The 27,947-nt window shown below is 46.1% G+C and overlaps 1 protein-coding gene across 4 annotated transcripts; it reads right to left on the bottom strand.

The window, feature by feature from the left end:
* Positions 1–1,202: 1,202 nt before the first annotated feature.
* LOC142585477 (SEC14-like protein 2) lies at positions 1,203–24,664 on the bottom strand. Of its 4 annotated transcripts, XM_075696261.1 has the most exons (12): positions 24,563–24,664; positions 23,676–23,745; positions 20,541–20,584; positions 17,174–17,236; positions 16,480–16,570; positions 15,277–15,371; positions 13,390–13,468; positions 12,496–12,576; positions 11,265–11,351; positions 10,416–10,525; positions 2,059–2,350; positions 1,216–1,540 (listed from the first exon to the last, which is right to left on the bottom strand). In XM_075696261.1, the coding sequence occupies exons 1-12, from the start codon at positions 24,614–24,616 to the stop codon at positions 1,449–1,451; spliced, it is 1,158 nt and encodes a 385-aa protein (XP_075552376.1). In that variant the 5' UTR covers positions 24,617–24,664; the 3' UTR covers positions 1,216–1,448. The 4 variants fall into 4 exon arrangements, with proteins under 4 accessions (XP_075552379.1, XP_075552377.1, XP_075552376.1 ...); XM_075696264.1 differs by lacking the exon at positions 2,059–2,350 and having other exon boundaries at positions 1,203–1,540; XM_075696262.1 differs by lacking the exons at positions 15,277–15,371; positions 16,480–16,570 and having other exon boundaries at positions 1,212–1,540.
* Positions 24,665–27,947: the final 3,283 nt, after the last annotated feature.

The raw sequence follows: 27,947 nt of genomic DNA, 5'->3' as shown, positions 1-27,947 counted from the left end.
TTAACACGGATGGTTCCACCAATTACAGCAGCTCTACCGGAACAGTAGTTGTTCCATGGGAACAACTACTGAACTCTTTGCAAATTAAATATTCGCACGATACCACGTCGATAGCAGCAGGACTTGCGGCTCTTCAAGGTGCACTCAAGGACGTGCTCTTAATGGCCCCCAAATAGTTGGGGGCCATTTTCTGTGATTCCAAAGCCGCCCCACAAACTCTGCAGTTGCTCTACTTCATGGGTTGCACGAGCAGCTTGTGTACGAAATAAGACACGCTCATCATCACGTACTCGAGAAAGGTCACGACATTGTATTTAAATGCGTGCCGAGCCACTGCGGCACTGTCGGCAACAACAGCGTAGTGGAAGCTGCGCGTTCGGTCCAAAAACATCAGCGCGTTCCTAAACCACTTTCAAGAACCGATGCTGCGCGACAGCTTCACTCACTTGCTCGTCTCATCGCACTTCTCCGATGGTATATCACCGGGTTTCACCAACTCATGCTTGCACTCTCTCGACCTTAACGTGCGACTTAGCCTGCCACCTAGACTCTAACGTCGCCAAACAACTTTACTGTGTCGCCTGTGGTTGGGCGTTGTGTGTACGAATTCCTATTCATTCCTGCAATTCGTGCGGGAGACTCTAGAGCACCGTTTGTGTCACTGCCCACCCTTCGAGACTCGGCGACGCAATTTACAAGCGAAACTTAACCTGCTAGACACTAGAGCGCTCTTAGAAGAAAAAAAAAAACCCTTGCACCACGGCCTATGCGTTCTTGCATGCAAAATGCCACAAGAGCCCGTCTGCGTTTCTTGAAGGGCAATGCATTGTATGAACGCTTGTGAGAGTGGAGATTCCTCTGCGACTGACTGTAAGTGACTGACTATTATCTTTCTTTTCTCTCCTTATCTATTCTTCCCTTTTCCCCTCTCCAAGTGTAGGGTAGCCAACCGGGCACGTCCTTGGTTAACCTCCCTATCGTTCCCTCTTCGTTTCTCTCTCTCTGGGAACGTGCCAAGTTCTGTGTTTGGCTGTTTTAGAATACACTGTAGTGAACCTTTACCCATAAAAAGCTTACTAGGGGCGAGCAGACGCCCTCAAAAATTCGTGACGTCACAGCGAGCTGTTCCTAGAAGTTCACGGCGGCATCGCAACCGGTGTCTCGTTATTGCGCCTTTTCTGTTGTGCCAAGAGTCTTCTCAGGGTAACAGTGGCTTTTTCTTTTTTTTACAGCAGAAATAAGTTTTTCTTTTTTCATTTTCAGTGCCTCTTTAATGTTCCTTTCCAATGTCCGTTTGAAGAACCGGTGTTCAGCAAAGCTTATGCGGCTTGTTAATGACAATGACGACTTCGAGTATCACCGGGCTAGCCAAGGGACCACAAGGAATGATCACAATACCCTTCACTTATAGGAAGTCGCAAATAGTTATTCCGTGGTTTATTGAAAGGTCAAGGAAACTTCTCTGGGCAGTCCACGTTCACAGTGTACGCCAGCGTCTTGTCGTTCAGCCAGCTGTAGGTGTTGTCAAACTCGAGCACATCTGTTAAGGGACAGAAAAAAAAATGTCAGCGTAACATTGGCGCTGTAGAAAGCTAAAGCAATACTGAGACCATTAATGAGAGATCAAGGTTTCAAGCGGCATTGATGACCGCTACCGGAATTATGAAGTTTACTTCTGACGACGGAAATGAGAACCCTGTTAAATCAAAAGTAAATATATGTATTTTACACAACCAATTAACACGTCACTTGACACTTGATTATCGTTGCTGTGCATTCTTTTTTCCAATTGAATTCTCAATACATGACTTAAGTTTAGCAGGACGAACGGTACAGGTGACGGGTCAAGATATAATGTCGTTGTTGTTATTGTTGTTGTATGTTATTGTTTCTCGAATCATCATCTGCGCTGTTCGCCATGTTGAACGTAAACCAACTAAGCTGGGTTAGTACACTCGAACATAAATTAAGCGCCATTCAAAACAGAGTTATCTGCTTCTGATCACACTGCAGACGAGGCTTTTCTTTGGAGGACACTATGCAATTTTTGATTCGTACACGTTCCGGGAGCGTCGCAGTGCCAGGTTCCTTCCTGTGGTACGAGGCTGCATGCTCCAAGGCGTTGCAAGGGTATCAGGGACTGCCCGCAGTGATTGCGCAGACCGAAGGCCAAGTCGCCGGCGGCAGTTTGAAAACGCCAGCTGAGCCGCGCGCCCGCCTCCGCCACGTCAACCGGCAGCTCCCAGCGATCCCGGCGGCCTATTGTCTGCTGCTGTGCGTCCTTTTTATCGAACACGGAGTCGTACGATGCAGTCGTTGCGCCTACTTCAAACCGGCCTCCGTAGTTCACCTGCGCGCGAGCCAACATTTGCAAAGCTGTCGAGTACTGGACATTCCTTTCAACAGGTTCATTTGCGTTGGTTGCATTTCCTTGGGACTATATACCGCACATACTCGTGTAATGGCGGCAGGTTTCTTTTTTTTTTTTTCGAGATTTGGGTTGAAAATCAGGGCTGCGGCCATTACATGGAGAAAAGACATTTTTTCTTTCGTAAATATTTTTGGTGGTGCTTGCCTCCATTGAAGTACAGTACTCGCTTGTACTGCCGCTGGCTATTCTTGGCTATTCGCGTCGCGCGTCACCGGCCGGTTGGAATAAATGGATAGGCCCCAAAGACCAGCGACGGCAGCATCTCGGAGGCAGTCGCTAAATATCGGAGTCTGTGCTTTTACTACGTGGAGGTGCCCAAAACTCGGCATGGCTGCCTTGTTTTGCCACTGATAAAAAAAAAAACGCTTCGGAAGTCTCGCACCCCACAACCGATAACACTGCCGACCTACTCGAAAATCAAGCGTGTGGCCTATACATTGATAATTTTTAAATATATATTTGTGGTTTATTTTTTACAAAGTTCTGGGTGCGACTTTCGCACGGGTGCGGCCATTACATGAGTATGACCGCATACGGTAGTTGAGAAGGTGCATCCTGCTCGCTATTCGTTTCACCCGGGCGCAGCACGCTTCTTGCAAAAGCGAGTTCACGCACTTGCGGAAGTATACAGGGTGTCCCAGCTAACGTTAGCCAAGCTCTAAAGAAACAAAATGTAGAATATACGAGGACGCAACCAAAAGTATTCTGCCAGCAGCGACGTGCAGCGCCAGGAGGCTGTTTCTTTTTGTAATTGGACTAGAGATAATTAGATTGTATTAATAGTATTAATTAGCGAACTTTTTGCTGACTGAAGTGAGAGCGCGAACTTTTATAGAAAAATATAATAATTCTGGCTTTAAAACAGCCGATTTAGTTGTTTTCAGTTTGCTATGTCCCGCGTATTCTTTTTTTTCCCGCGTTACAAAGAAAACGCGCCAAATATGAAAATAGCCGCAATACTACGCCTCCGCCCGCCGCGGACACCAGCGATCCCAGGGCTTTAACTCTGAAGAATTAACTTAGCTCAATGCCTGGCTCCGTTACCACGTTAAAGTGGCGAGGCGTCGGTATTGGCGTGGGTCACTGCGAGCTGTTGCTTCCGCATGGAGCGCGAAGCCAAGGAGGAGGAGACAAAGGAGAGGAAAGACAAGGAGGTTAGCCAGTGTAAGTACCGGCTGGCTACCCTGTGCTGGGGAAAGGGGTAAAGGGAATAAAAGGAGAAAGAAGAAGAGGGGAAAAAATGGAAAAAATAAGAGAAAATTCACACAGTAACGCGAAACTACGCGCTAATGTAGTGCGCAGCGGCATCGAAGAAAAGGCCAAGGTCATTGAGCCGAGTTAATTCTTCCGAGAAACGCCTGGCACTGCTGGTGCCAACTCTGAAGAATTAACTTAGCTCAATGCCTGGCTCCGTTACCACGTTAAAGTGGCGAAGGCGTCGGTACTAGCGTGGGTCACTGCGAGCTGTCGCTTCCGCATGAAGCGCGAAGCCAAGGAGGAGGAGACAAAGGAGAGGAAAGACGCGGAGGTTAGCCAGTGTAAGTACCGGCTGGCTACCCTGTGCTGGGGAAAGGGGTAAAGGGAATAAAAGGAGAAAGAAGAAGAGGGAAAAAAATGGAAAAAAATAAGAGAAAATTCACACAGTAACGCGAAACTACGCGCTAATGTAGTGCGCAGCGGCATCGAAGAAAAGGCCAAGGTCATTGAGCCGAGTTAATTCTTCCGAGAAACGCCTGGCACTGCTGGTGCCAACTCTGAAGAATTAACTTAGCTCAATGCCTGGCTCCGTTACCACGTTAAAGTGGCGAAGGCGTCGGTACTAGCGTGGGTCACTGCGAGCTGTCGCTTCCGCATGAAGCGCGAAGCCAAGGAGGAGGAGACAAAGGAGAGGAAAGACGCGGAGGTTAGCCAGTGTAAGTACCGGCTGGCTACCCTGTGCTGGGGAAAGGGGTAAAGGGAATAAAAGGAGAAAGAAGAAGAGGGAAAAAAATGGAAAAAAATAAGAGAAAATTCACACAGTAACGCGAAACTACGCGCTAATAGTGCGCAGCGGCATCGAAGAAAAGGCCAAGGTCATTGAGCCGAGTTAATTCTTCCGAGAAACGCCTGGCACCGCTGGTGCCGCGGCTCGCGAACGCGTAATCATGCGGCTAGTTTCATACGTCGCGTGGTTTCATTATGACGCGGAAAAAATAAATAATTGCGCGACTCATAGCACACCGAAAACGGCTGAATCGAGCTTTTTAAAACACGATTATTATTACTTCTCTAGCAAAATTCGCACCCCCGATTCCGTAGTACAATGTTCGTTAATAATCCTAATTTAATTTTGGATAGCTCAATCGTGAAAAATGTCCTGGTGATGTGGCGCGTCGCTACTGACAGAGTAATATTGGTTGCGTTCCTCGTATATTGTATATTTTAAAGAGCTTGGCTAACGCTAGCTGGAACACCCTATATATGAACGCCAGGGTCATAGAACTGCTCATAAGACCAGCATTCTGGCTGTTACGCCTAGACGACGGTGGGTCGACGTGCGAGGTCAGCGTCCGTTCGAGTTGTCAGTAACGGCCCTATTCTGTGAAAAGTGTAGCGTTCATCCGGGCTTGGCTCGGCTAATTGCTGCAAGGAGCCAACGGCCCACCGCGAGAACACCGGTGTCGTCACTGCGCCATAAGCGGGAGCGAAGGAGCAACATCAGAAGCATGTATTCCGGCAGGATGCTGCGAACGGTTCAACCATTCCGATTGGCCGAGGCAGCGCCATCGAATTCCCTCGTCTAGAGACCTAGGGAAAACGACTGCTTAAAAGCGGACATCAGGGGTGATGTGTGTGCAAAGACACGTGAAGGGCTCGTACATGTATAGCGTGCTGCCACATCTGTTGGGGCAGTTGTGACTTGCAAATATGTAAAACAAGCCCGTTCCTCGTTTCCTTCAGCCCCCCGACCTCCTCTCCTCTCCAAAAAGCAACTGTCTTTGATGGAGACGGACAACGGCGTGGGTCCGCTGAGTCAGCTTAGTGTGACGTCCCGGTATAGCGCAGGTCACCTACTACGCTTGAGGTGCTCCGGAGGGATAGGCAAGCGACTCTCTGTGTGATGCCCGGGTCTGAATTACGAACCGCAGAACCTGATCCCAACCGCTCAAAGTTCGTGCGCAAGAGGCTGAGCTGGTTGGTTGTGCACGAGCGCGGAATCGCCGCTGAAGTGCAGCGAACTTCTGCATCTTTAGAATCGTGCGCACACGCACACACACAGGATGTATCCACCAGTGGAGCAATCACTTGCTGGGCTCATAAACCAACGTTCTTGTGCTACCACGTTAAGTGTTGCGGCGCTGCGCAGCGCCGGGATCGAAGCTTCCGAGGGGGCATTCACAGGGGCTTTCGTAAAGTACGATTGCACTAACGGCTCACCGTGGCCCGCCACATGTATATACCACCGCGTGGAATTGTAGCCCATACGTATCAACTTGGCAGCATTTGACACAGAGGGTGCCTCTCACCAGAGCGGGATTGGCCACCCTGATGCAGTACTTGGCCACAAACTCCTATATGAACACAACAACCTCGAGCTATGGTGAAGTATAAAAAGAAGCGCAGAGCAAAATTAGTTATGTAGCTTATTAGCTTATGTAGCCGTAATGGCTTCCTGGAAACGCTGGCGGCGAACGCTATACACGAAGGCGAGCTTCTTGGTTCTCTCTCTCTTTCTCACTCTCGCTCTTCTACACACACACACACACACACACACACACACACACACACACACACACACACACACACACACACACACACACACACACACACACACACACACACACACACACACACACACACACACACACACACACACACACACACACACACACACACACACACACACACACACACACACACACACACACACACACACACACACACACACACACACACACACACACACACACACACACACACACACACACACACACACACACACACACACACACACACACACACACACACACACACACACACACACACACACACACACACACACACACACACACACACACACACACACACACACACACACACACACACACACACACACACACACACACACACACACACACACACACACACACACACACACACACACACACACACACACACACACACACACACACACACACACACACACACACACACACACACACACACACACACACACACACACACACACACACACACACACACACACACACACACACACACATATATATATATATATATATATATATCTTATAGGCCCGTTACTATAATGAGATCTTGTGTTGCTTGGCTAGATTACTGAATCATACATTTACTATTAATAAATATTAGATCATCCATTCAATTAGTGGTACAGACCTGGAGCTTATATGGGTGATGCGTGAGTGAGTGTGCAAGAAGGAACGTATTTCTTTTTCATTACCGGAAGGTTGGACTTCACTAAAGTGTGCGTGTGTGTGTATATATATATATATATATATATATATATATATATATATATATATATATATATATATATATATATATATATATATATATATATATATATATATATATATATATATATATATATATATATATTTGTGTGGTATTGTAAAGAACCGAGCGCCTCGCGCCGCTCGTGCTAAGACAGACCTCAGACAGCAGCTGGAAAAGGGGTTGGTGTTCGAGTTTTCGCTTAGCAGAATAGTATTTTCTCCTATGTTAAAATTACAATCCGACGCACCACGTCTATAGGCTGTGTGTAAGTCGTACTTTACGAATTTACTGACGTATTTTACTTTTATAAATGCAATTATTCAAGTAACGCCTATGCTCCACGCGGAGGGGCTGCATGGTTTGGGATGCGTGGTTTGGAATTATGTTCTCTGCCAACGCCGACGCCGTGTTTTCTGCGAGAAGGGGCTTTTAAGATAATGGCGTTAAAATAAATGTGCGGCTGAATTGCGCAAATAATCGTACCTCCTAAGGATGGACACAGAGTGGAGGAAGGTACAGGATAATTGAAAGTGTAAATTGACAACCAGGATCTGTCAAAAAAGAAAGCGAGAGAAACAGATACAGTAAATTGGGTGAAAAGGATGGAGACAAGCAAAAAGACCATGGAGAATTACACAAGTGCGACAAGAGATTAGAAAGGAACATTTGTACGATAACACAAAGGGCAGTCTGTGCCTTGCTATTTGAGGCCCGCGCTGGTTGCATAGAAGGTCAAAAAACATACCGGCACAAATATTCCCAACAGCATGAGGCAGGTATCCGCGGCAGCGAAAATCTGGAAACAGCTGAGCACATTCTAATGAAATCTGAAGGTATTCACCAAGCGAGACCCCATTGGTAACGTCCTTTTTACAGAACTGGTATTCAAAGCGAATGGAAACATTAATTATGCAAAATAGAAGTGAGGCGTGCAGACAGGACACAAGAGTAGAGAAGTAGACAACTTAATCCGTCTGCTGTCGAGATAACCAAAAGACGTTCAGGTTATAGGCGGCAAAAAAAGCATGAGGAGAGATTGATGGCACTGGTTCCGTGGCAGGGATAGGTAACTGTACAAGGTAATGCAGTTTTAAGAAAGGGAGCAAATATTACGGAGGAGTAGGCAAAATGTTAGACTGACAAGCTTGTATAAATTACCTCATTAGCTCAAGCAGGCTAGGCGACTATTTGGAACCGCCCCGTTTCCAAAGACATCCCAATAAATGTTTAACACAATCAAAATAATGGCGGTGGGCTTTGTTCACATTTTCTTCCCAATCCTACGCCACATACATGCTAGTGGCGCTGGCCAGGTATGTCATTGACCGCGACGCTGACATTAATGACGGTGCCTTTTGATGTTTTCTGCTCTAATTCGCTATGCATAATTGTGACAGGAAGAAGGATTGCTGCTATGGGACGTGAATCAAACGCCAATCATCTTGGAATGATAGTTGGCGTAAGCACGTGAGAAGAATGCATGCGTCTGAGTTCTAATGAATAGTGCATCGGGGTTTTTTTCTGGGATTTGGATTGGATTGAATAACTTTAATGAAAGGTCCTGTGAGCTACGGGACGCAAGGTCCCATAAAGCGGGCTACTCCCACGTTGGGACCGGGAGTTGTAACTCCCTGGCCGCATCGTGGGCTCGCTGGACGGCCCAGAGCTGCTCCGCCAGGTCCGTGCTGCGTAATGCTTCTTGTAGCCTGGCGGAGTCTTGATCCTTGTTTGCGTGGGTCCGACCACACGGCCATAGCAAGTGATGTACGTCTAGTGTGCTATGGCAATTTTCGCAATATGATGTTTTGTATAGGTCAGTCATGTAGTGATGTAGTCTGTTCTGCGTGGGGTACGTGTTTGTTTGAAGCATTCTGAACGTGAGGGCTTGAGGCCTGGTGAGCTTATTGTGAGGTGTGCTGTATATTCTGCGGTCTAGATAAAAGTGCTTTGTTATCTCGTTATATGTGGAGGGAGGGTCACGATTCTCGCTGGGATGGTCACGACCAGAATAGGTGGCGTCGCGGAGGGTTAGGTCTCGCGCGCTCCTGTGAGCCATCTCATTGAGATTGCGAGGGGCGTCCTCGATATCTCCGAGGTGTGCCGGGAACCAGCAGATGGTGTGATGCTGCAGCCGTGCGGATCTATTGATTATTTGTAGAGCTTGGCTTGCAATTGCTCCTTTCTGAAAGGCTTTGACGGCCGAGCGTGAATCGCTGTAGACGTGGGTGGTGGTCGGGTCTGTGAGCGCGAGTGCGATGGCGACCTGTTCTGCTACTTCGGACTTGTGGGTCTTGACTGTGAGAGCGTTTGTGACTTGACCCTGCTTATTGATCGTGGTGGCAACGAAAGCCTTCCTGGTCGTGTACTGTGCCGCGTCTACGAAACAGGCTAAGGTCTTCTTATCACGTATTTCGCGCAGGATGAACGATCCGCCTGCCAGCCTTCTGGGTTGATGGTGCGCGGGGTTCATGTTCCGCGGGAGTGGGCGAACCGTGTAGGAGTTGCGTGTGACCGTCGGAACGCTTTGATATAGATTCTCCATTACTGTGGTGTCATGACCTAGTTTGGCTAGGATTTCTCTACTTGGTTTGGTTCCAGAGAGTCTTGTTCATTGAGCCCGTTCTTGAGCTTCGGCGATTTCTTCAAGTGTATTGTGCGCCCCCAGTTGCAGCAGGAGCTCTGTCTCGGTGTTCTTAGGGATTCCCAGCGCTAGTTTGACTAGCTTCCTCAGTTGTACATTGAGTTTGTCCTTCTCTGCTACCTTCCATTTGTGCATGGCCGCCCCGTAGGTGAAGTGGCATAGCGCAAAGGCGTGTTTTAGCCTTGTCCAATCCCACCATGTCACACGCAATGTTCTTTTATCGAAGAAGCCCGAAACAAGACGCCGACAGTAACCTACCTTACTACCCACCTATACATGCCTACCTAACGCAAAGTGCCTAGCATGAGGCAAAGATTGCCTCGCTTTGCTCGCCGTGGTAGCCTGGTGGCAATGGCGTTGCGCTGCTCAGCTCGAGGTCGCAGGTTCGATCCTGACCGCGGAGGACGGATTTAGATTGAAGGCGAAATAAAAAAAAAAACACTCGTGTGGTTAGATTCAAGGGCACGTTAGAGAAACACCAGTCCAGAGTCTACCACTACAGCGTGCCTCATTATCAGATCGTTGATGTTGACACCTAAAATTCCAGAAATTGTTCTTAATTTATTGCTTGACATTAGAAGACGAACAAGTGGCGCAAATTCCTGATGACGGCTTTACTAGACGTCACGAGTTCAATTTGCAGCTTAAGTGCGAAAGCGTACTGCGTCGTGTTTCGCCACCGTGCTTCGTGCAGCCGCCCAAGCGAACTCGCCCGACAATGCTCGTAGAAGTTGCGCGGATTTACAGAGGCGACCTCATCGCTACCAACCGGGCCCGCGGTGCTGCTGCCTGTTCCACTCAGTCAAACTACAGAACAAAATGACGAACCTTGTGCCTGCACATCGGGTCGCCATCGGGCCCCACCATGTTCCCGCCCCAGTGGGCGGGTAAAATCTCCGCACCCACGATGTCCAGGAGACGCTCCTTCCAATCGTCTTCTGTGAGGGATAAAGGGATGTACATAACTTAACAAGGTGCAGACACATTCAGCGCGGTGTAGAGCACGCGAGCAGCCTGCTCCGTCATATGCGTCGTCTGGTTTTCGGCACAGCACACAAACACACACAATTACAGTTGGGCACAATAGTTTACAGGCCACGGGATCTCAGAAAACGTTGAATTACCAAGCAGCCTGCAAAAGCAGCTATAGTAAAGCCGTATATCTCGCAAATACCAGGCTGCGTTGTGAGGCTGCGGAAATATTAAGCGCTTTTCAGATACTGCGGTCCGTAAAATATTGTGGTCGACTGTACGTCCACCGGCCCACAGACACGTTAGACTGCATGCGTTTGTTTTTCGAAAGCTGTTTCGCCTGATAGGCGCTTTTGTTTTGACGCGCTTTACAAAACAACATTGATCGAATCCGTGCACTGCTGGACAAGACGTTTCATACAGTAAATTGGGATCCTCAATAATGATAATTTCACGTTCACTACACGTCCTTTGCTGTCACTAATTGAATGGTAATTAGGTAGGCTCAGTTAACTGAAGGTCTAAACAAAGGTTGTCCCTCAACTTGGTTTCCACCAGAATGAAAAGAATGTATCGCCGAAGATATGCCCTTTTTATTTGCACTGCACCGTTCTGAAGCATCGAAGTTTACGGCGACACGGCCGGTATAGTAAAGACGTTATGGGCCATCAAGGTCGGCACAGAGCGTGTTCTAAGAGTACTTACCTTTTCCGTAGACTTCAAATTTGTCGGCTGTCCTCTGGGTCATTAGCGTTCGCAAAAATTTCCACAGAATAGGAAAAAAGCTTGGAGCTGCAACAGTCAGAAAGTCTTTCGGTCAGTGACGAAGCCGGTTTGCGCAAAGCTTTACACACTTTATGAGACGACCCTATGACACGACGACAAAAACATGTGAAACACAGCTTGAATGAGAATAAAAGGGATGGGCAGCATTAAATTAAATTTCTCGCCGAATCGTCAGTGCAGGAAGTTCTGGAGAGCTCTGTTCACCGTCACCAGCAAATACAATTGTGAACGCGCGGGGACTTCCTGCAAGGTAGCCTAATTTCCGCGAGTCAGTGAGCAGTGCCCGCAATAGGAAGTTGGTGATACAAAAGGGATCAAAACAAATGAGTTGCCTAATTCTGAAACTGGTGCTAGACACCCTGAGTGCATCGAGTTCTAGTGGCGAGGGCTATATGCACGTTGCCCCAAAAGCTTTCCATAGTTGACAGTAGATCACGACACATAGCGCAACGTGTTGTGGAAACCAAATGGGGGAAACGCGATGACAATTTGCCGTGACGACCCCTCTGATCCCTTATCACGGGGCAAGAGTGTGCGATATATGCAAATGCCGAAGCACGCATACTCCGCTTGTGACTGCATGGACATGAGATCCGGAATCCTGAAAATTCGTAAGCTTGAGCTCGGCATAGCTCGATGCACAACACTGGGTTGCGCAACGATGCACAACTTCTGGGTTGCTATCGTTTTGAATAGTGGCTTACTTTCCTCGTTTCCGTAACTGTCTGCGTTGGTGACGCTGAAGTGATAAGTGAAAACGTCGTAGCACTCGCTAACCGGTACAAGGTGACTATACTTCTCATGACGCTCACGGAAGGCTTCGTAATACGTATGGTGCGTTGTGACTTGGCAGAAATAAGCTAAATCTTGGAGAGGCCTACGAGCTATGTTTGCACAGCTTACTTTTATGTCGCTCTGTAGTCAATAGCGTGGTAAGAGCTAGCCACGCATGTACCCCTTCCCCTTCCCCATTTATTTCCTGTCTCTCTCTATTTTTTTCTTTTTTGTTCTGCGGAAGAACCTAGGTCTATGCTGCGATTCCGTGTGCATCAAAAGGGTTGGAAAGAGTTGGTCTACGACCTTCTGTTCCTAAGACCACAGACAAAAATTTAAATTGAAGATGTACGAAGACCAAGAGCGGGAAACTTACCGTTGATGATGATGAACTTTTCGACGCACTCGGGGTACAGGTCTTCCATTAGGTGTAGAGTATAGCCTACAGCTTTTAATACTGCATGGACACGCAAGGAAAGGGACATCAACACAAGCACACTGATCTCGCGAGGCGGGATCAGCTCCAACAGGAGCATTCTCACAGAGCTGTACATGCTAACGCCGCGGTTGTTGTTGCTGCTTATTGGCAGAGACGACATATAAATATTTGGCTGCTTGAGAGTTGGCTGTCTCGAAACTTTACCGAGAAAAAGAAAAATTCGAAGTGAGCCGACAAAATACAGGAGAAAACAAAGACAAAATAACTCACAATGTGTTGGCTAGTAAACAGCTGTAGCGAAACAAACCTCGAAATTAGGAAGCCGAACGGAGAGCGAAAAAAGAAAGACTGTAATATCGTTTTTTATCACAAATTTATCGGCCACTGAGCGTACAATGAAAATTTATTGAATAAAATTTGTTTCACTTGCTAAAAAGTCACATGTACTCTTACGACGAGTATTTCCAAAGTACGACCTGCCACGCACACCCAAACAAGGAACTTATTTCTAAGCTCTTCGTAAGTTTCTGCCAATGCGACGCCCAAAAACCAGCTCGATTCCGCCAGTCTCCGAAGAGAAATGAACATAAAAGAGCTGCAATTCAGACTTTTGTTTACTTACTGTGAGTTGGAGATCCATTTCGATAACCCCTGGTGGCGGCGTGTTTTGATTTGAAAAATGTGTCGAGATATAATGAGCCTACGAACTGCTGCCGTTGCATGCCCGCGTTCCTGGCCATCTCATCGTAGTTTAAGGTTTTCTTGCCGCCTACATTTAGTCAGAAACCCTAAACAACTTACTCGAATGTTTATTGTGAGGGCATTCCTTACCTTGCCAAGAGTATACCTGTCGCAATCGTAACTTGTCCATGTCAGCCACAAAGTAGTGACTATGTATTTCTTTGCCAGTCTTGAAGAGAGAGCGAGAGAAAAAAAAAGGAGTGGAGGAGACATGAAAACACAGATTTTCATCTGTCCAGTGTTACGTGTTATAAATCGGTATGTCGTCGCGTTATTCACCTCTATAATGGCAGTAGGACAGCGAAATTTATCGTACATTTTATTGTAGGTGAATTAATGTTACAAAAAAGGAAAACCCGCATGCCTTCCTCGAAGCGCGAACATTGAAAAAAATGTGTTCCTATTCCCTAATGGAAACAAGGGGTACCCGCAGTGAGGTGCGGAAGTTAGACTAAATATACCACCCACAGGAGGCTACGAACGCAGAGTGCTTGAAGTAAACAAAAACATTGAAGAACCTCCAGTGTTCTGTCAACCAGGTGCGTTTGGCCACGACGCACATGGTGGACAAGGTTTCATGAAATAGAAATCTTGGTTACCCAGAACATCGCAGAAAGCATCCTGTAAACCCTGTATGAGAGCATGAAAAAACGTAGAAGACATTGCAGCCCTGAGGATTTTGTGCGAAATCGAATTGGTGCACGATAGGTAAAATTTCCTTTAAAGATGTGCGTTGTGCTTTGTTCTTTGGTGTATGGCGTTTGTTCATTGAATGGAGGCTGACTAACTGGCTGCACCCCCACCCCCTACCCTAATATACTTGAAGGCAGTAAAGGATTTCCTTGTGATCACAAGAAATTTCTTCTTGAAAACTGCACCGAGAGTGATTTGATTTATGGTCTGTAACGTCCTCATGAGAGAACGTCGCAGTGGAAGGCTTGGAATAATTTTGATCACCTGGGGTTTTTGAACATGTTCCTAAATCTAAGTACACGAGCATTCTCTATTTTTTTTGCATTTCGCCCAATCGAAATCCATACGCCGCGGCGGTAATCGAACCCGCGACCTTGTCATCAGCAGCAGGATCCCATATATATAGCCATTGAGCCACCACAAGGGCAGCTGCTTCGTGAATCTATTGCTCTATTCCGTTTTATCATGTGCTCGAGCAACATTGCTTTCTTTCGTAATTCTTGAACCACCATTTGAATGCTGTACTTGTAGGTCCCGGAAGACGCATTTCAGTGGCGGCTATACTCTGTTCCATACATAGCAGTCAACGCTGTGGAAGCTACGCAAGAAGTTCGGTCAAGAAAATGTATCACTCCGCGCGTTCTATTCATGCTTCGCTACGCGCCAACAGCGTTCACTCGCGCGAGCATGCGCGTGAAGCTCCTCACGAGGGGTCGCAAATAAAAAACCCGAAAAGAACGTCAAAAATAAAAGTGATCTAAAACAATGCATTAACATATTGTGTTTGTTCCTAAGGATGAAAACTTGTTTCATTCAATATTGAGCTTATATAAAAACACAGTTGTACACAACTGTGGTCAAAAAGACATCAAGCTATATCCAAGTGTGAACGAAGCCACTGCAAGAAGTCTCTCTAGCATCCAAAGCATTGACCGCTACGTATGGAATGGTGTGTATGCACCGTGCGTTGGGTACACGTTAGAGAACCACAGATGGTCAAAGTGTAGCCGGCGTCATCCACTACGGCAGGCCCCACAATGAGGACAGGATTTTGGCACGTAGTACCCCAGAACTTAATTTTTCACGCTGTGGTATAATACCTTCAGGATGCTTGTAGGGTCAATACCCGAGTTCATTTACGCGCGCGAATAATGTAAAGATTATATTCCAATTCTTTTCCCTTTCATGCTTCGTCAGTATCCAGAGTGCGTTGTCACAACGATCGGCTGGGTTTTTTTTTTTCGCGCGGTGAATTAAAAATGAATTGACCGAAATCTTAATCACCTTTCTTGAGGAATCCCGCTTTATAAATTCCGATTCCTCCATCAGGTAGACGATGTGACGCCTCACAACGCTGGGTGTCAACAACTGCAGAAACGCTGTGGAAGATGAACACGTAATCCAATGAACATAAAACTGCAAAACAATAACCTCTGTATTGTCTCTAATAACCTCTCTTTAAGCGAATCTTCCATTGCTGTTTGTGAAGAACGCTCATCCTGCCTAACCATCATTTGCAAGTAGAGACTACACGACCCAGTTGTACACGTTTTCGCTGGGAACCGCCTCGCTCGACATAGACACGTGGCGCTCGATCATGCGCATGTCACACGCGACGAAGGATTGACGACGACGGAACGTTCTCGACAGCATGAAGATGACCTGCTGACGAAGACGCAATGACAAGAATGAAATGGCGACTATGACATGACAACACTGGAACCACTACGGAAAAATGAACAAGAATTGCACTCTCTTGATACCCGTCGACCCTTCTCATTTGCATAATTGGTGGGCCGTTCGCCACCGAATATAATAGCGAAAAGCACTGAACGCACTCAAACATTTTTTCGAAGACACAGGTACCCTTAACGAGTATTATAGATGCCGCACCGAATAGCACACAATGTAACGACAATTGTTTTCATTATTTATATTTATGAGCTTTTGTATGTTACGTGTGGTACTATTTTGTATTCTGTGTTAAATCTTGCTTTTGACTGTCATATCTATGCGCGTGCATTGTTTTATCAGTGTGTGTTCCTTATCTGTTCATCTGTTATCTGCTCATAGCAGACTTCATCACGTCCTCGTCGTCGCCCATATGCATCGTCATCCTTATTGGCTATAGTCTCGGACGATTGGCCGGTACGGGGCATAGCGCTAACAAGCACCGTATATGGTGCGAATGAAGGCGGCTTTTGCCGAATACGTGGGTCATATTCGAAGTAATGTCACCTTAGTAATCTCGAGTAATGTCCACAACAGCAGCAGCTGCAGCTACCGCCGTTGCCGCCTGGGCGGCGGCAAGGCAACGCGAAAGTCGGAGGAAGAAGCAAAGAAACCTTCGCTGGAACAAATGAGCATTTGAGGGAAAGCAAATATCAAGACTCGCACGCATCATGCATTTTGGACATAATAAAGCTATACGCCGTTTAGCAGCTGCTTCTACTTTCTGCACGTGCGCGGCAATCAGAGAGTGCTTACCGTGAATGTCAAAGCCCATTGGACATACCCACACAGGCCGACCGTCTTTTCCTGGGTGCAGAAATGCGCCAGGAAAGTTCTCCTTCACAAGCTGTGTGAAGGAAGACACGACAATCGTTACCTGATGGTAGCTAAATGTCGGCAAGGTGAAACGCATGGAACACCACACGGAAACATCAATTTGATTAAAGATAAAGACGCATAAGACAAGCCTAAAGTAGCGAGGGAAGTGGCAAGTGTGCATTATGAAGCCATAAATTAGAATAATGAGCTTGGTTATATTATAAGCGCAAAGCTACGTGTTGAATGTATGTGTGTGTGCACGATATTATTCCCGTTGCGTTGACCCGTCACGTGCTCTTTAACTGACCGACCGCCCGTCCTTAATGTAATATTTAGAATAGAAAACTCGGCGAATTCTTGATCGTGCGTGGTGCTATGGCAGCGCCACGCGATCTAAGACAAAAGGTATGAAAACACAACTTCAAACTTCTGGTGACATCGCGTGTCTCATCATCGCATTTGTTCAGTTGGTTTCGTCAATGTGTAGCTAGTTTTTGTTTAATATGCAGCAAGAAGTATCGGATGACAGCTAAAGGAACCGAAAGCTTTCTTTTATTAGATGCATGCATTCATATTACAACATGGGCAAAGTACATGTTCACATAATTTATGGTCAGTGGAACGTGCTTACCTCAGGCATCTCATAACTGTGCAGAATGTCGTCCAGTCCGTTCTCTTTCCTCCACTCGAGGTGCTGCCGTTGGGACAACAAGATGTTCAACATCGCTGAAACAGCTCGTGCATCGTTCATTCACTTTTAATAGAACATAATTGGTAGCTAATATTTACACTGTGTGAAACATCGCAGCATGAACCAGGAGCCGATGCACGACGTTTTTTTCGTTGGCAATTGCTGCTTTCCATTGGATCATGACTGACCGACAACTACTCTTAAGGGCAATTATAGCGTAAGGAATTCTTATGTGAACACGGGCCTATGTGATTATATTAGTTAGCTTTTAAGCCAAGCTTACGGCGTACTTGTGCCATTGTTCCGAACAAGTACTAGTTTCTAAGCCGCAGTGTAAAACGATTTCCGCTGCCACAGGCCACGCGCAGGGGAAAGCTGAAGGTGGTAAATCCAAATTATAGTGTTATGCGTAGCGTCAGATAATTATAACGTAATGTACATTAAACGCATATATCACGTTGTTTCAAATTATTTGCTGCTCTTAACGATCCTTTCATTAATTCGCCGTGTCATTAAGCATCTCTTTATCACGTCCTTTACGTGACAAGAAGAAACAACTACCTGCTCCCCCCCCCCCCCACACACACACGCACGCACGCACGCACGCACGCACACACACACAACATTTCGGGTGAGCGTGCTCTTTGAGAAAACAAATAAGATATCACCTTATTCACTGATTTATGCATAACATTTCGAGTCGGCTGACGATGTAGACACGATACATCCGCAGGACTGGCTCGGATACGCCAGTGCGTTCGAACGCAGAACGTTTGCCGTAGCCTGCATGCAGTAACGACTCGTGCAGGTGGCCAGGTCCTTCTGGCTTCACCGTGAAATAGTGAGGTATTGCTGCTATGGCTATACCTAGCAAACATGCATTAGCCTTTGCAGGGAAGCGTCGTTGCTTCATAAGTGGTACGCTGACTGAATGGAGTTGGCAGTAAGTTTTCTTTTCTTTTCATTTTTTGTATAATTTAAACTGCAGTGATTCAAATAAGAATGTTCTGCTTCGAAAAGTTGTCCGAACATTTGCCACCCAACTGTAACCAAAGTAATCTTAATTTATTCATATCAACATACTCGAGAGACTACTGCGACATGAAGAGCTTAGCAGCTATGTCGAATTCCTTTCGCTGCAGTTACTGACAGTTATCGAGCATAGTGCAGGAGTAGGTAATCACTCGTACTTACTGCATGTATCTAGTCATCTTCTGTGTATTTGTTGATTGTTGGTAGAAAAATGATCATACGTTCTCTGGTGTTATCCAACGTCTTGCCCACTGACACACAGTCAATTTGAGCACGCATTCCATTTACTTAATTTCCTTACGCCGTCTCACGTAAAAGGATATATACTAGGTTCGTGTTCCCTTCTTCCATAGTTCATCTGTTTAGTTTACATACGTGTTACAAGAAATTTTGAGAAGCCAAATCAAATGAACCTCGAATAGTGACAGAAGCCAACCGAATACGAATTGAACAGTAGCAGAAGCGAATCAAGTCAAATTGAATATCAGGTATTATCGAGTATTTTTCGAATAGCTTGCGAATATTGTACAACCTTCTCTCCATTAATATTAAACGATTTTAACTACCTGGTATTCACAACAACAGGAAGTTTGTCATTAGGCTGCACATTCCAAAGCATGCTTCACTAAAAGCACAAAGGGACCATTAGAAACAACTAAGATTTTTCACAAACTCGGGACTTCTTAAAGAATACGTGGTCATGCATTGTGACTTTATAAAGGTAACCTTATGTATCAATAAATGGCCGATGTACAGTCACAACCAGACATCTGTGTGTTCTGTGGAAACGGCAGAGTGAAAAATGAAAAACCCTGTTTCTCGAGTTCGAATTGTCGCAGCACATGGTTTCGCTATTATGTGAAGTATGTTGCAATGAAACCTATTCTGAGTTAATAAGATGAGAGGACACAGGTGCTGCATCCATGTCAGATAATAAGCGATACCTACTGTTGCATTCCATGTCTAAATAACTTTTTATCGCGAGTGATCGTGTTTAGGCGGAAAAGCTTGGCTGGCTCACTGACGCAGGCTGCGCTGGGGATATGATGAAAAGCGTAGCACTCTCGCTTCAATTTCACGTTTGTTCGGGTACGATCTACGACGTAAAGTATTAGGAAACTATTCGTATATTCGAATCGTGGCAATTCGATTCGGTGACAGAGTCGAATAGGGCCAATATTGGATTCATTACTCCAAAGTTCCGAATACTCGCACACACTTAGTTTTATTTGCGTAACTCCGCCAGCGCGAGCAACGTCAGCGCACCAAACTCTCTCATCAAAACCGCGCTGCCATAGATAATCGACACCCTGCCACTGCTACGGTCTGCTTGAAATTCGCCAGTGGCGCTAACAGCTGAAAAAAATTATGTAAGCTGTAAACGAACTCTCCTAGCTACACTGCAGTAACAACCTCTACCCGAGAGGATCATTGCCCTGTGCTGTGAATTGTGCATGTACGCGTTGCACAGGAACAGGGCCCTGTGCAGCCCTCATCATCATCTTCACCATACCACCACCCTCCTTCTTCTTCACATGCTATCTCTGCTGTTGTTGTTGTTGTTGTTGTTGTCCTGAGTGGCCGTGGCACATAGGAGTTCCACCTCATCCCTTCCCTGACGTTGAGTAGCACGCTCGAAGAACTTCACTCAGGCCAACCTCTGCACCATTACGCCATTAAAAATTATATATATATCTCTCTGCAAAAGGAAAAAAAAAACTTTTGGCGTGAGATTGAATTTAGCATGAGTTACCGAGAAAGCTTTCATAAAACAATAATTACAGCCACTTTACCATACGCCAAAGACGGTGAAGGCGAAAGTCTGCGCACTCAAGATACATTAATTAAATTACTTGGCATTCTCATTCGAATGCGTTGTTACTTCTTAATACCTATTTTCTCCCACCGAAGGTCGTGGGTCCAAGGGCCTAGATTAACACCATCTTAATGAAATTTGCCTTTTTTTTTTGGCATGATGAGCAGCATCGGATCCAGATGCGGAAGAAGACGACGACGAATGCGCGAGCAGTGGCGCGAGCCCGTGTCGGAGCAAGGCGAGCTCACATGACTTTCTGTACCGCATGCCGCGTTTTCCAGACCATCGGGGAGTATGAGCCACTTAAGGCTGTCGCCTTAATATTACTGTGTAGCGATTAGATATCACCATTACCGCACACTTGCTTTGGCTCCAGGTGGCCGCGCCCTCAAAATGACGGGGACATCAGTGAGAACCTCAGCGTACCATTATGGCAAGATGGCAGTTAGTGGTACTCACGTGACGGTACATTTTCTCCGCTTTGGTCACGTCGAAGTCCCGCGCTGCGCACCGACCACCACATGCGAGTGACGTAATAGAGATAAGGCCACTGATTGGGACCCCTATAGGCTTTACTATTTTTTTTTACACGACGGTGTTAAAAGCAGAGTATACATTTGTAACTTGATGTTCGTTCGAATACCAGAATAGAAAGTCAGACGTAATATTTCTGTAACTGAAAACTTTCGTATATGTGCTTCAACATGCACCTGACACAATATGGCGCAGTGAAAGTATAACCAGCAACTCTGGCAACTATGTCGTTCAGATTACAGACAAAGAGCACGAGATAAAGAATATACAAGCACACAGGTAACTTTGCTCCGCAGTCAAACTGCTACATTCCTCTAGGTGTTTCGGTGTCCAGCAGAAGTTCAAACCCCATTTTCAACTTACGAGTTGGTGAGCGAGAGAGAAAGAGAACAAATTATTGTACAGTCGGGGTTTGACGTAATAGTTTTGCGGGAACCCGCAAGGTGGAGAGAAGTAATTAATAAAGGGAAAATCAGACATCCACCCGTTCGTAGAAATTGCTAGAAAGGAAACCCATACGGGTTGCTCGAAAGAAAAGTCTCACAGTTGAAGAAAAATTCGTCCTGGTCCGGGACGCGGACTTATGTTTGCCTGTAAGGGAATGATAACTGGCACTGCTTCGCCCGCATGCTTTATCTTATGTTGGTGTGAAAGGTTGTTAGGATAAAACAGTAATGTCATGAGATCTTATGAAAGATGGAAAAATACGTTGAAGCTATGATGTCACCCTGCCGCTTTTGATCGCCCAGAAATATTAACCTCGCTTTATTAGATTGACGCGTCAAAAATACTTGTCGATTGGAGCCGGTTGACGACGTGGTGACAAAAAGAAGAAAAAGAATGTCTCTGTTGACCAGCTCCGCACATGATAGAGCTACAATGATTACCATTTAGTAAACAACCAGTGACAAAATAATGTGCAAACGAAGCGCAATACTAAACCAACATTCTAACTTCGGATAGTTAACTGCAGTAATAACACGCCGTTTGGCTGCCTGGTTTTTCCCGCGACACGCGGTTTGTGTTTTCTTTTTATCTACTTAGCCAGCTTCAAGGCGCGATTAAACCAGAGACCTATTTTCCTCGTCACAACACGAACCGCCAAGTCGAAGACATTCTAGGGCTAGAATATCTTCGGGGCTTGACTGATCAGCGACCGCAGCACTAACCTTTACATAGTTCTTCGTGCATGTGCGCAATAGGATAATCGTGTGTCGCGAAGAAGCACCGTACAATCCTTGCTGGCGCATAGCGCATGCTAGCGCGTGTATTGCAGACGTGTTCGAGCACATGTGCTCTGGGAATCATCGGCGAATTTTCATGGAAAGCGGTGCATATTTTCTACGAAGAGGCAAGGCGACTGACACGGAGTACGGAGCACAAATATGGCACCAGAATAAGCTTCGTCCTCTGCTAATCAGAAGTTCGCTCAACTGCCTACGTTTCGACAATGACAGAAAAAAGAGGCGACTAACCGGTTGCGTCGCATGCAACTGGGACGAGAGGACCTTCGCTAGAAGACTCCCTGATCGAACACTTATGCTCCGAAATCTCCACGTCTGTGCGACATGCACCTTACAATTTCTCAATGCTTTTTGATTTCGTAACCACTTACCTTGCTATTAAGTGCTTTAGCGACTTGGCGGTTTGTGTTGTGACGAGGAAAATAGGTCTCTGGTTTAATCGCGCCTTGAAGCTGGCGAAACAGATAAAAAGAAAACACAAACCGTGTGTCGCGGGAAAAAACCAGGCAGCCAAACGGCGTGTTATTGCTGCAGCTAACGATCCGAAGTTAATTGGAACGTCGGTTTAGTATTGCGCTTCTCTTGCGCATTATTTTGTGACTGGTTGTTTACTAAATAGTAATTCTTTTAGCTCTATCATGTGCGGAGCTGGTCAACAGAGTCACTTTTTTTTTCTTTTTGTCAGCCCCTCGTCGCCCGGCTTCAATCGCAAAGTATTTTTGACGAGTCAATTTAATAAAGCGAGGTTCATATCTCTGGGCGCTCAAAAACGGCAGGAAGACTTCGTAGCTGCAACACTTTTTTTCTATCTTTCATAAGTTATTTCTCTGAATTACACCAGACCTTATGTTATCCTGAACATCCCTGTCTTTCCCCTTTCTTTCTTTTCTCTGTCTTTCCTCAGCACGCAGTTGATTTCGCTCGCCGCTGCAAAGGTGAACCGCACTCTTTGACGTCAGCACGGCCGACCAAGTGTTGCTCACCTTTGAAAGACGACACGTGACTGAACATCCAAAAAATTACCAAAGTCTCTCAGTGACAATGGCGTTCTCCTCCAGAACGCGATGTGACGGTTTTAATTCCCGGACACCGCGGCGACATTTTAGAGGGCGAAATGCAAACGTCTTCATTTACTTAGACTAAAGTGGCCGGGCCAGTGAATATACGTACTTCTCACCTGCTGGAGCTTATAACGTCACGAATTTCACTAGTGCAGTATAGTAAGATCCGTGACGTTTATGTGGACCACCGACTCGTCATGCTCTTTAAACATGCTCCAGAAGTTGTCGGTGGAGGAAGAGGAACAAACGTTGATTTTCGAAACGGTATCCCGGGGCAGGCCCCGATTCTACTCTAGGTGGCTCTTCTTTTATTTCTTGCAACTTCTCTCAATAAGTTGCAACATATTGACATATATTTTTCATATGATGAACAATTATTTGTTGTCATATTAGGATGGCCTTATCTGCTTAACCCTTTCTTATCTTCGTGATGTCCGTCCTGGGGATGCACTTCTACTTCAATGGGGCGTTTTCAGTCTTTTTTTAAAGACAAATCATTAGTTGGAAGCGTAGCGCTATAGTCTTGGCTGTGCCCTCTATGCAGCGTTTTCGTGCTACGATTTCTTCTTTCGCTATGTCTCAGCTAGTCAAAGGGGAGGTTGTGCTTCATTATGTGACCTGTCTCCTGAGCTCGCGTATATAGTACTACCAGAGGAGTACTATCAATGTCAACGGCTTCTCCAGAAACGCGCTGACCCACTCTTCAGCTTACGATGGTCCAGACCCGTGCGACCTGAGACAGAAGCTCAGTTTACCTCTCAGCCAGCGAAGTAGGAATGCGTCCGTGTCCGTGGCCCTCCGCACGTCCTCCACCGCATTGCGAAACTGCAAAGCGAGGAAAACATTGAGACCGTCAGCCACGTGTAAGCTTCCAGGCGTTCCGGTTTGATCCAGTATTTACACGCACCCCCCACCATCTGGGATTGCTCATATTTCGCATGCGGCGTTATCTTTATGCTTTAAAAATTCGCACGAATACGCCCGGCACAATTAATATATTTTTGCATCGACGTCCCTAAGTGAACGGCTCAATCGTTCACAAGCCGGAGCCTCGATTCTAATTATCCTTTTTTTTCTTCTGTTCTCATGCGTGCATTTTCATTAATTCTGCATGTCAAAGGTACCCGGTTCCTGCATGTTGCCTGTAGGTATAAGGAAACGCACTCTAAGGAAACAACGCCTCCAACCCAAGGATTACTTTCCTCTTCCGACGGTCGTTATAGGCTTAATAAAATCCCCGCTTACACATGCGGAAAAATCCTGCTTCGCGAGCAGCCGGCGTTTTCACGCGATGGCTAAAAGCTCCACGCTCTTTGCATTCAAATTACTATCCAAACTATTTTAACATTCCTTGGTAGTGTGACTTGCAGTGGACCTGCCCTACTGTGCGTGATCAGTACTATGCGCGTTCTGCTATATTCCTTGAGATGTGTCATCTTGTTCTTTCTTTGCTGTTTCCTTCCCTCCTTCCTATCTTCCATTTCTATGCTTCTGTCTCCTCCTTTCTAAACAGTAGGCAGGCGCTGTACCCCTTTGAGTGGAGGTTGCCAGCCTGCTCCTCGCTTTTCATTCTCCTATCAAGCGTGGATATCTTTTAAAATCAAATAAATAAATGAATAATAAGAACCGATGAAACACTCACCTGATCTAACGCAGCTTGCTGGCGGTCGCTTAAGCTGCCCTGATAGCCACTCATAGCTCCACGCAGCTTCTCACGGTGACGCTGACTGCGCGGTCGTCTCGGCAATCGTCTGACTGAAAGTCGACACTCTACGCGCACCTTCCTCGTTTCGAGGAGGAGGGAGAACGTTCTACCGCCCCGGTGACGTCACCGCAAAGTGCTCGTGGGATGCGGTTGCACAAAACTACCGGTTGCAGCGCTTTTCTCTAAACTGGGCCGTTTACTGGTCTTGTCGGAGGTCGTCTATGAGCTTATCGCGATACACGGCCTTCATACATGGCCTTCAAAGTTGTTAGTAAAGCGAGCTTCTCGACAAACTCGAGATAGCGAATGTAGCGGTTGAGTGGCCTTTGCGGAGCCACGCGAAAAGCAACCTCTTTTGCGTTGTCTTTGAGTGAACTATCTAGACTGACAAACATCCATTTATTGCTGTCAAATTTTGTGCAATCAGTAGACGCACTGTGTAAACGAACGCATAGCTGGATTATCGTCGTCCGCTTTTTGTTTTGTTATTTCTTGTATTCTGTCTTAGTTTTTGTATTACCGTGTCTTTTGTATAACTTTGTGTAACTTTGTATAACTTACCATTCCTTTGTAACCACTCCCCTCTAGAATGCATTTGCGTTAGAGGGTATTTTGAATGAATGAATGAATGAATGAATGAATGAATGAATTATGTGCATTCGTGATGCGTCTATACACTGGGGAGTACGCTTTCCCAGAACTGGTTGAGTGACCTCAGAAGTGTGTTGCTTTGCTTAGTTTGGAACGAGCATTTTTCAACGCTATATATATGAAAAGCCTAAATATGCGTAGTGGGAGAATGAGTGAGTGAGTGAGTGAGTGAGTGAGTGAGTGAGTGAGTGAGTGAGTGAGTGAGTGAGTGAGTGAGTGAGTGAGTGAGTGAGTGAGTGAGTGAGTGAGTGAGTGAGTGAGTGAGTGAGTGAGTGAGAGCACCACAACCAGGCTTGCAAACCTCTTTATAAGAAACATGTTCTCTTTTTGTTGCCTGAATAGTCATTCTGTTGAGAGGCAACAGAATATAATGCATGCTTCTTAGCCAACGTTTCTCCTAAGGGCAAAAGATAGAGTGATCCCTGGCCTAGTAATTGCTCCGATTGTTTGTCCACTAATAGTTACTTAGCGGCCTGGCGTAGGACCGTTCTCACTAGCGAATAGCAGCAGTCGGACTTAAGGAGAAAACACAAGAGCTCAGCCAGCAGTGGAACACTTCGATCATAATTCGATTCTGATAGTTTTGCACTTGTTTGTAAACATGTTTCTAGTGCTGGCTAAGAGAAATTAAAAAAAAAAAAGGAAGAGAGGGATAGAGAGGCAGTTTAGCCAGTGAAATACTTTCTCACTGTGGTAAGGGCATAAAAAAAGTTAAAGTAGACAGAAGGAGAGAAGAATAAATTTATCTCATTGCCGATTCCTCCCCAAAATTGTTACAGACACTAGCAGCTTGCGCAAACTTGAAGTGAACGGGGAGAGGCAACTTACGTAATGCAGTTGCTGTATGAACTCGGTAATTTAATTTTTTGGTGAAATGCTTGCCGCTTGCGGTAATAACAGTAAAGAGAGCACTGCATCACAGAAAAAGGAATAGATTAATTTTTAGCAACGACATAAGCCCCCCAGACCTGGCGGCAGGTTGGTAAATATTCCCTTCTGCCTCATGCAGGAAGGGAACCAATCATATGCGTTACCCTACGCACAAGTGCTTAGCAACTTACACGTCTCTGCTTTTTTTCCGGGAAGCATCATCGCAATCTTCATATAAATACGGTGACACGGCAGCGATGAAGCCTATACATCAGGATAGTAGTACGTGTTGTACTCTCTGTGCCCGATAACACGTGAACGTTCACCTAACAAGCAGAACCAGTCAGATTGAGCGTTGTCTGGTCGTGAACTCAAGAAACTTACGCTTAAAAAAAACCGTCTTATTTACGGAATCTGCGCCCCCACCAACTTTATTTGCTGATCCTATGACGCTCTCTAGCTCAGCATTTGTCTTACCTACGTCATAGATGTGACATTCGGGAAGCCGGAGAGGTCCCGATAGGCTGCGTTTTTTCGTTTGCTTGTTTACTGCTTCATTCCGGAATTATTTTCCGATACGCCATCAATTATTTATTTCCGAAAGGTCGTGCGGCAACTCGATTTAGGAGGCTCACCAAGTGGTACTTTAATTCCTCTGAACCACGGGACTAGACTCTCGTTTGTGTATAGTGCACATAGTGTTTGTACGATGTGATATGTTGTGGCGTGCCTTCCTCTTTCCCTCCCTTTCTTTTTCTTTCTCTACTCTTGAAGCAGGCGGGCGTGGTGTTCTGTTCCTTTCAGGAGACAATTCCTAGCCCCTTCTCTGTTTCTTTGTGTGATTGTTTATGTATGAGTTTAAATGATTATTGTCAATTCATTAATTGGCAGTGAAATAGAACAAATAAGCAGTAGCTTAGCTCGGCTATGCCAGGATATACGTATCGAAAGTTGAGGCATAGCATGGTTAGCCTTGGTTAATCTTGATTGAAAGTCCAGGTTAGTCTGGTTGTCTAGCTATGTTGTGGCGTTTAGCCAGTCGTTCGGCGCACTGTTCGTTTGTTTCCTGAGCGATTCGTTTCCTCTTCATCACGTTACGAAGTCGATTCCAGGCCTCCTCATGCTTATCAGAATTGTCGCCGTCCATACTGCCGCCTCAACTGTGGTTGCGGCGCACGCGAGCTCTCCTTTTCAATCCTCCGACATGTTATCAGGCATGCGACGCAGCTGGCGAAGCGAGCGGAGGCGAACGCAACGACGAGGAACGCGGTGTACGAATACGGTGTGACCAGGAAAGCGGTGTGACATCATGTGCCTCCTCGGAGCACCGCCACGGCGAAATCGCAAGTTCGCGGCCAGTAAAGCTTTCGCTTTAAAATTCACGATCGGACAGGTGTTGGAGAGATACAGCACTTCATTGTTGATCCCAGCATCTGGCTTAGACGCTCCGCCATGTTAAAGACGCTTGTGTGGTGCCACGGTTCAAGACCGTCATTGCATGCTAATATAACAAGTTAAAAAATACTTTGCCTTAGACCGTGCTGTTTTCAGACGTAAAACCCAGTGAGTGCGCGAATTATAATCTTCATCCCTATTTCTACCAAGCTAGAAAGGGGCCGCAACCAAAAATTACGATATCGTAGGTTAAGGTTTCTTGCTTGTTTGGGTTTGACCAGTTTTAGCGCAAGCAAAAGGCGGTGTCATGGGTTAGTTTAAAACACAATGTAAAGAGTTTTGATTGATTAACAATTAACTGGGCCCGAGCAGTCTCTGTCAGAATGACGTCATAGGGAGCTGGCTG

Source organism: Dermacentor variabilis, chromosome 6 (genome assembly GCF_050947875.1).
Source record: "Dermacentor variabilis isolate Ectoservices chromosome 6, ASM5094787v1, whole genome shotgun sequence".
NCBI classification, from domain to species: Eukaryota; Metazoa; Arthropoda; class Arachnida; order Ixodida; family Ixodidae; genus Dermacentor; species Dermacentor variabilis.
The sequence above is the reverse complement of the archived record's forward strand: the minus strand, read 5'-3'. Positions and strand labels throughout refer to the sequence as shown.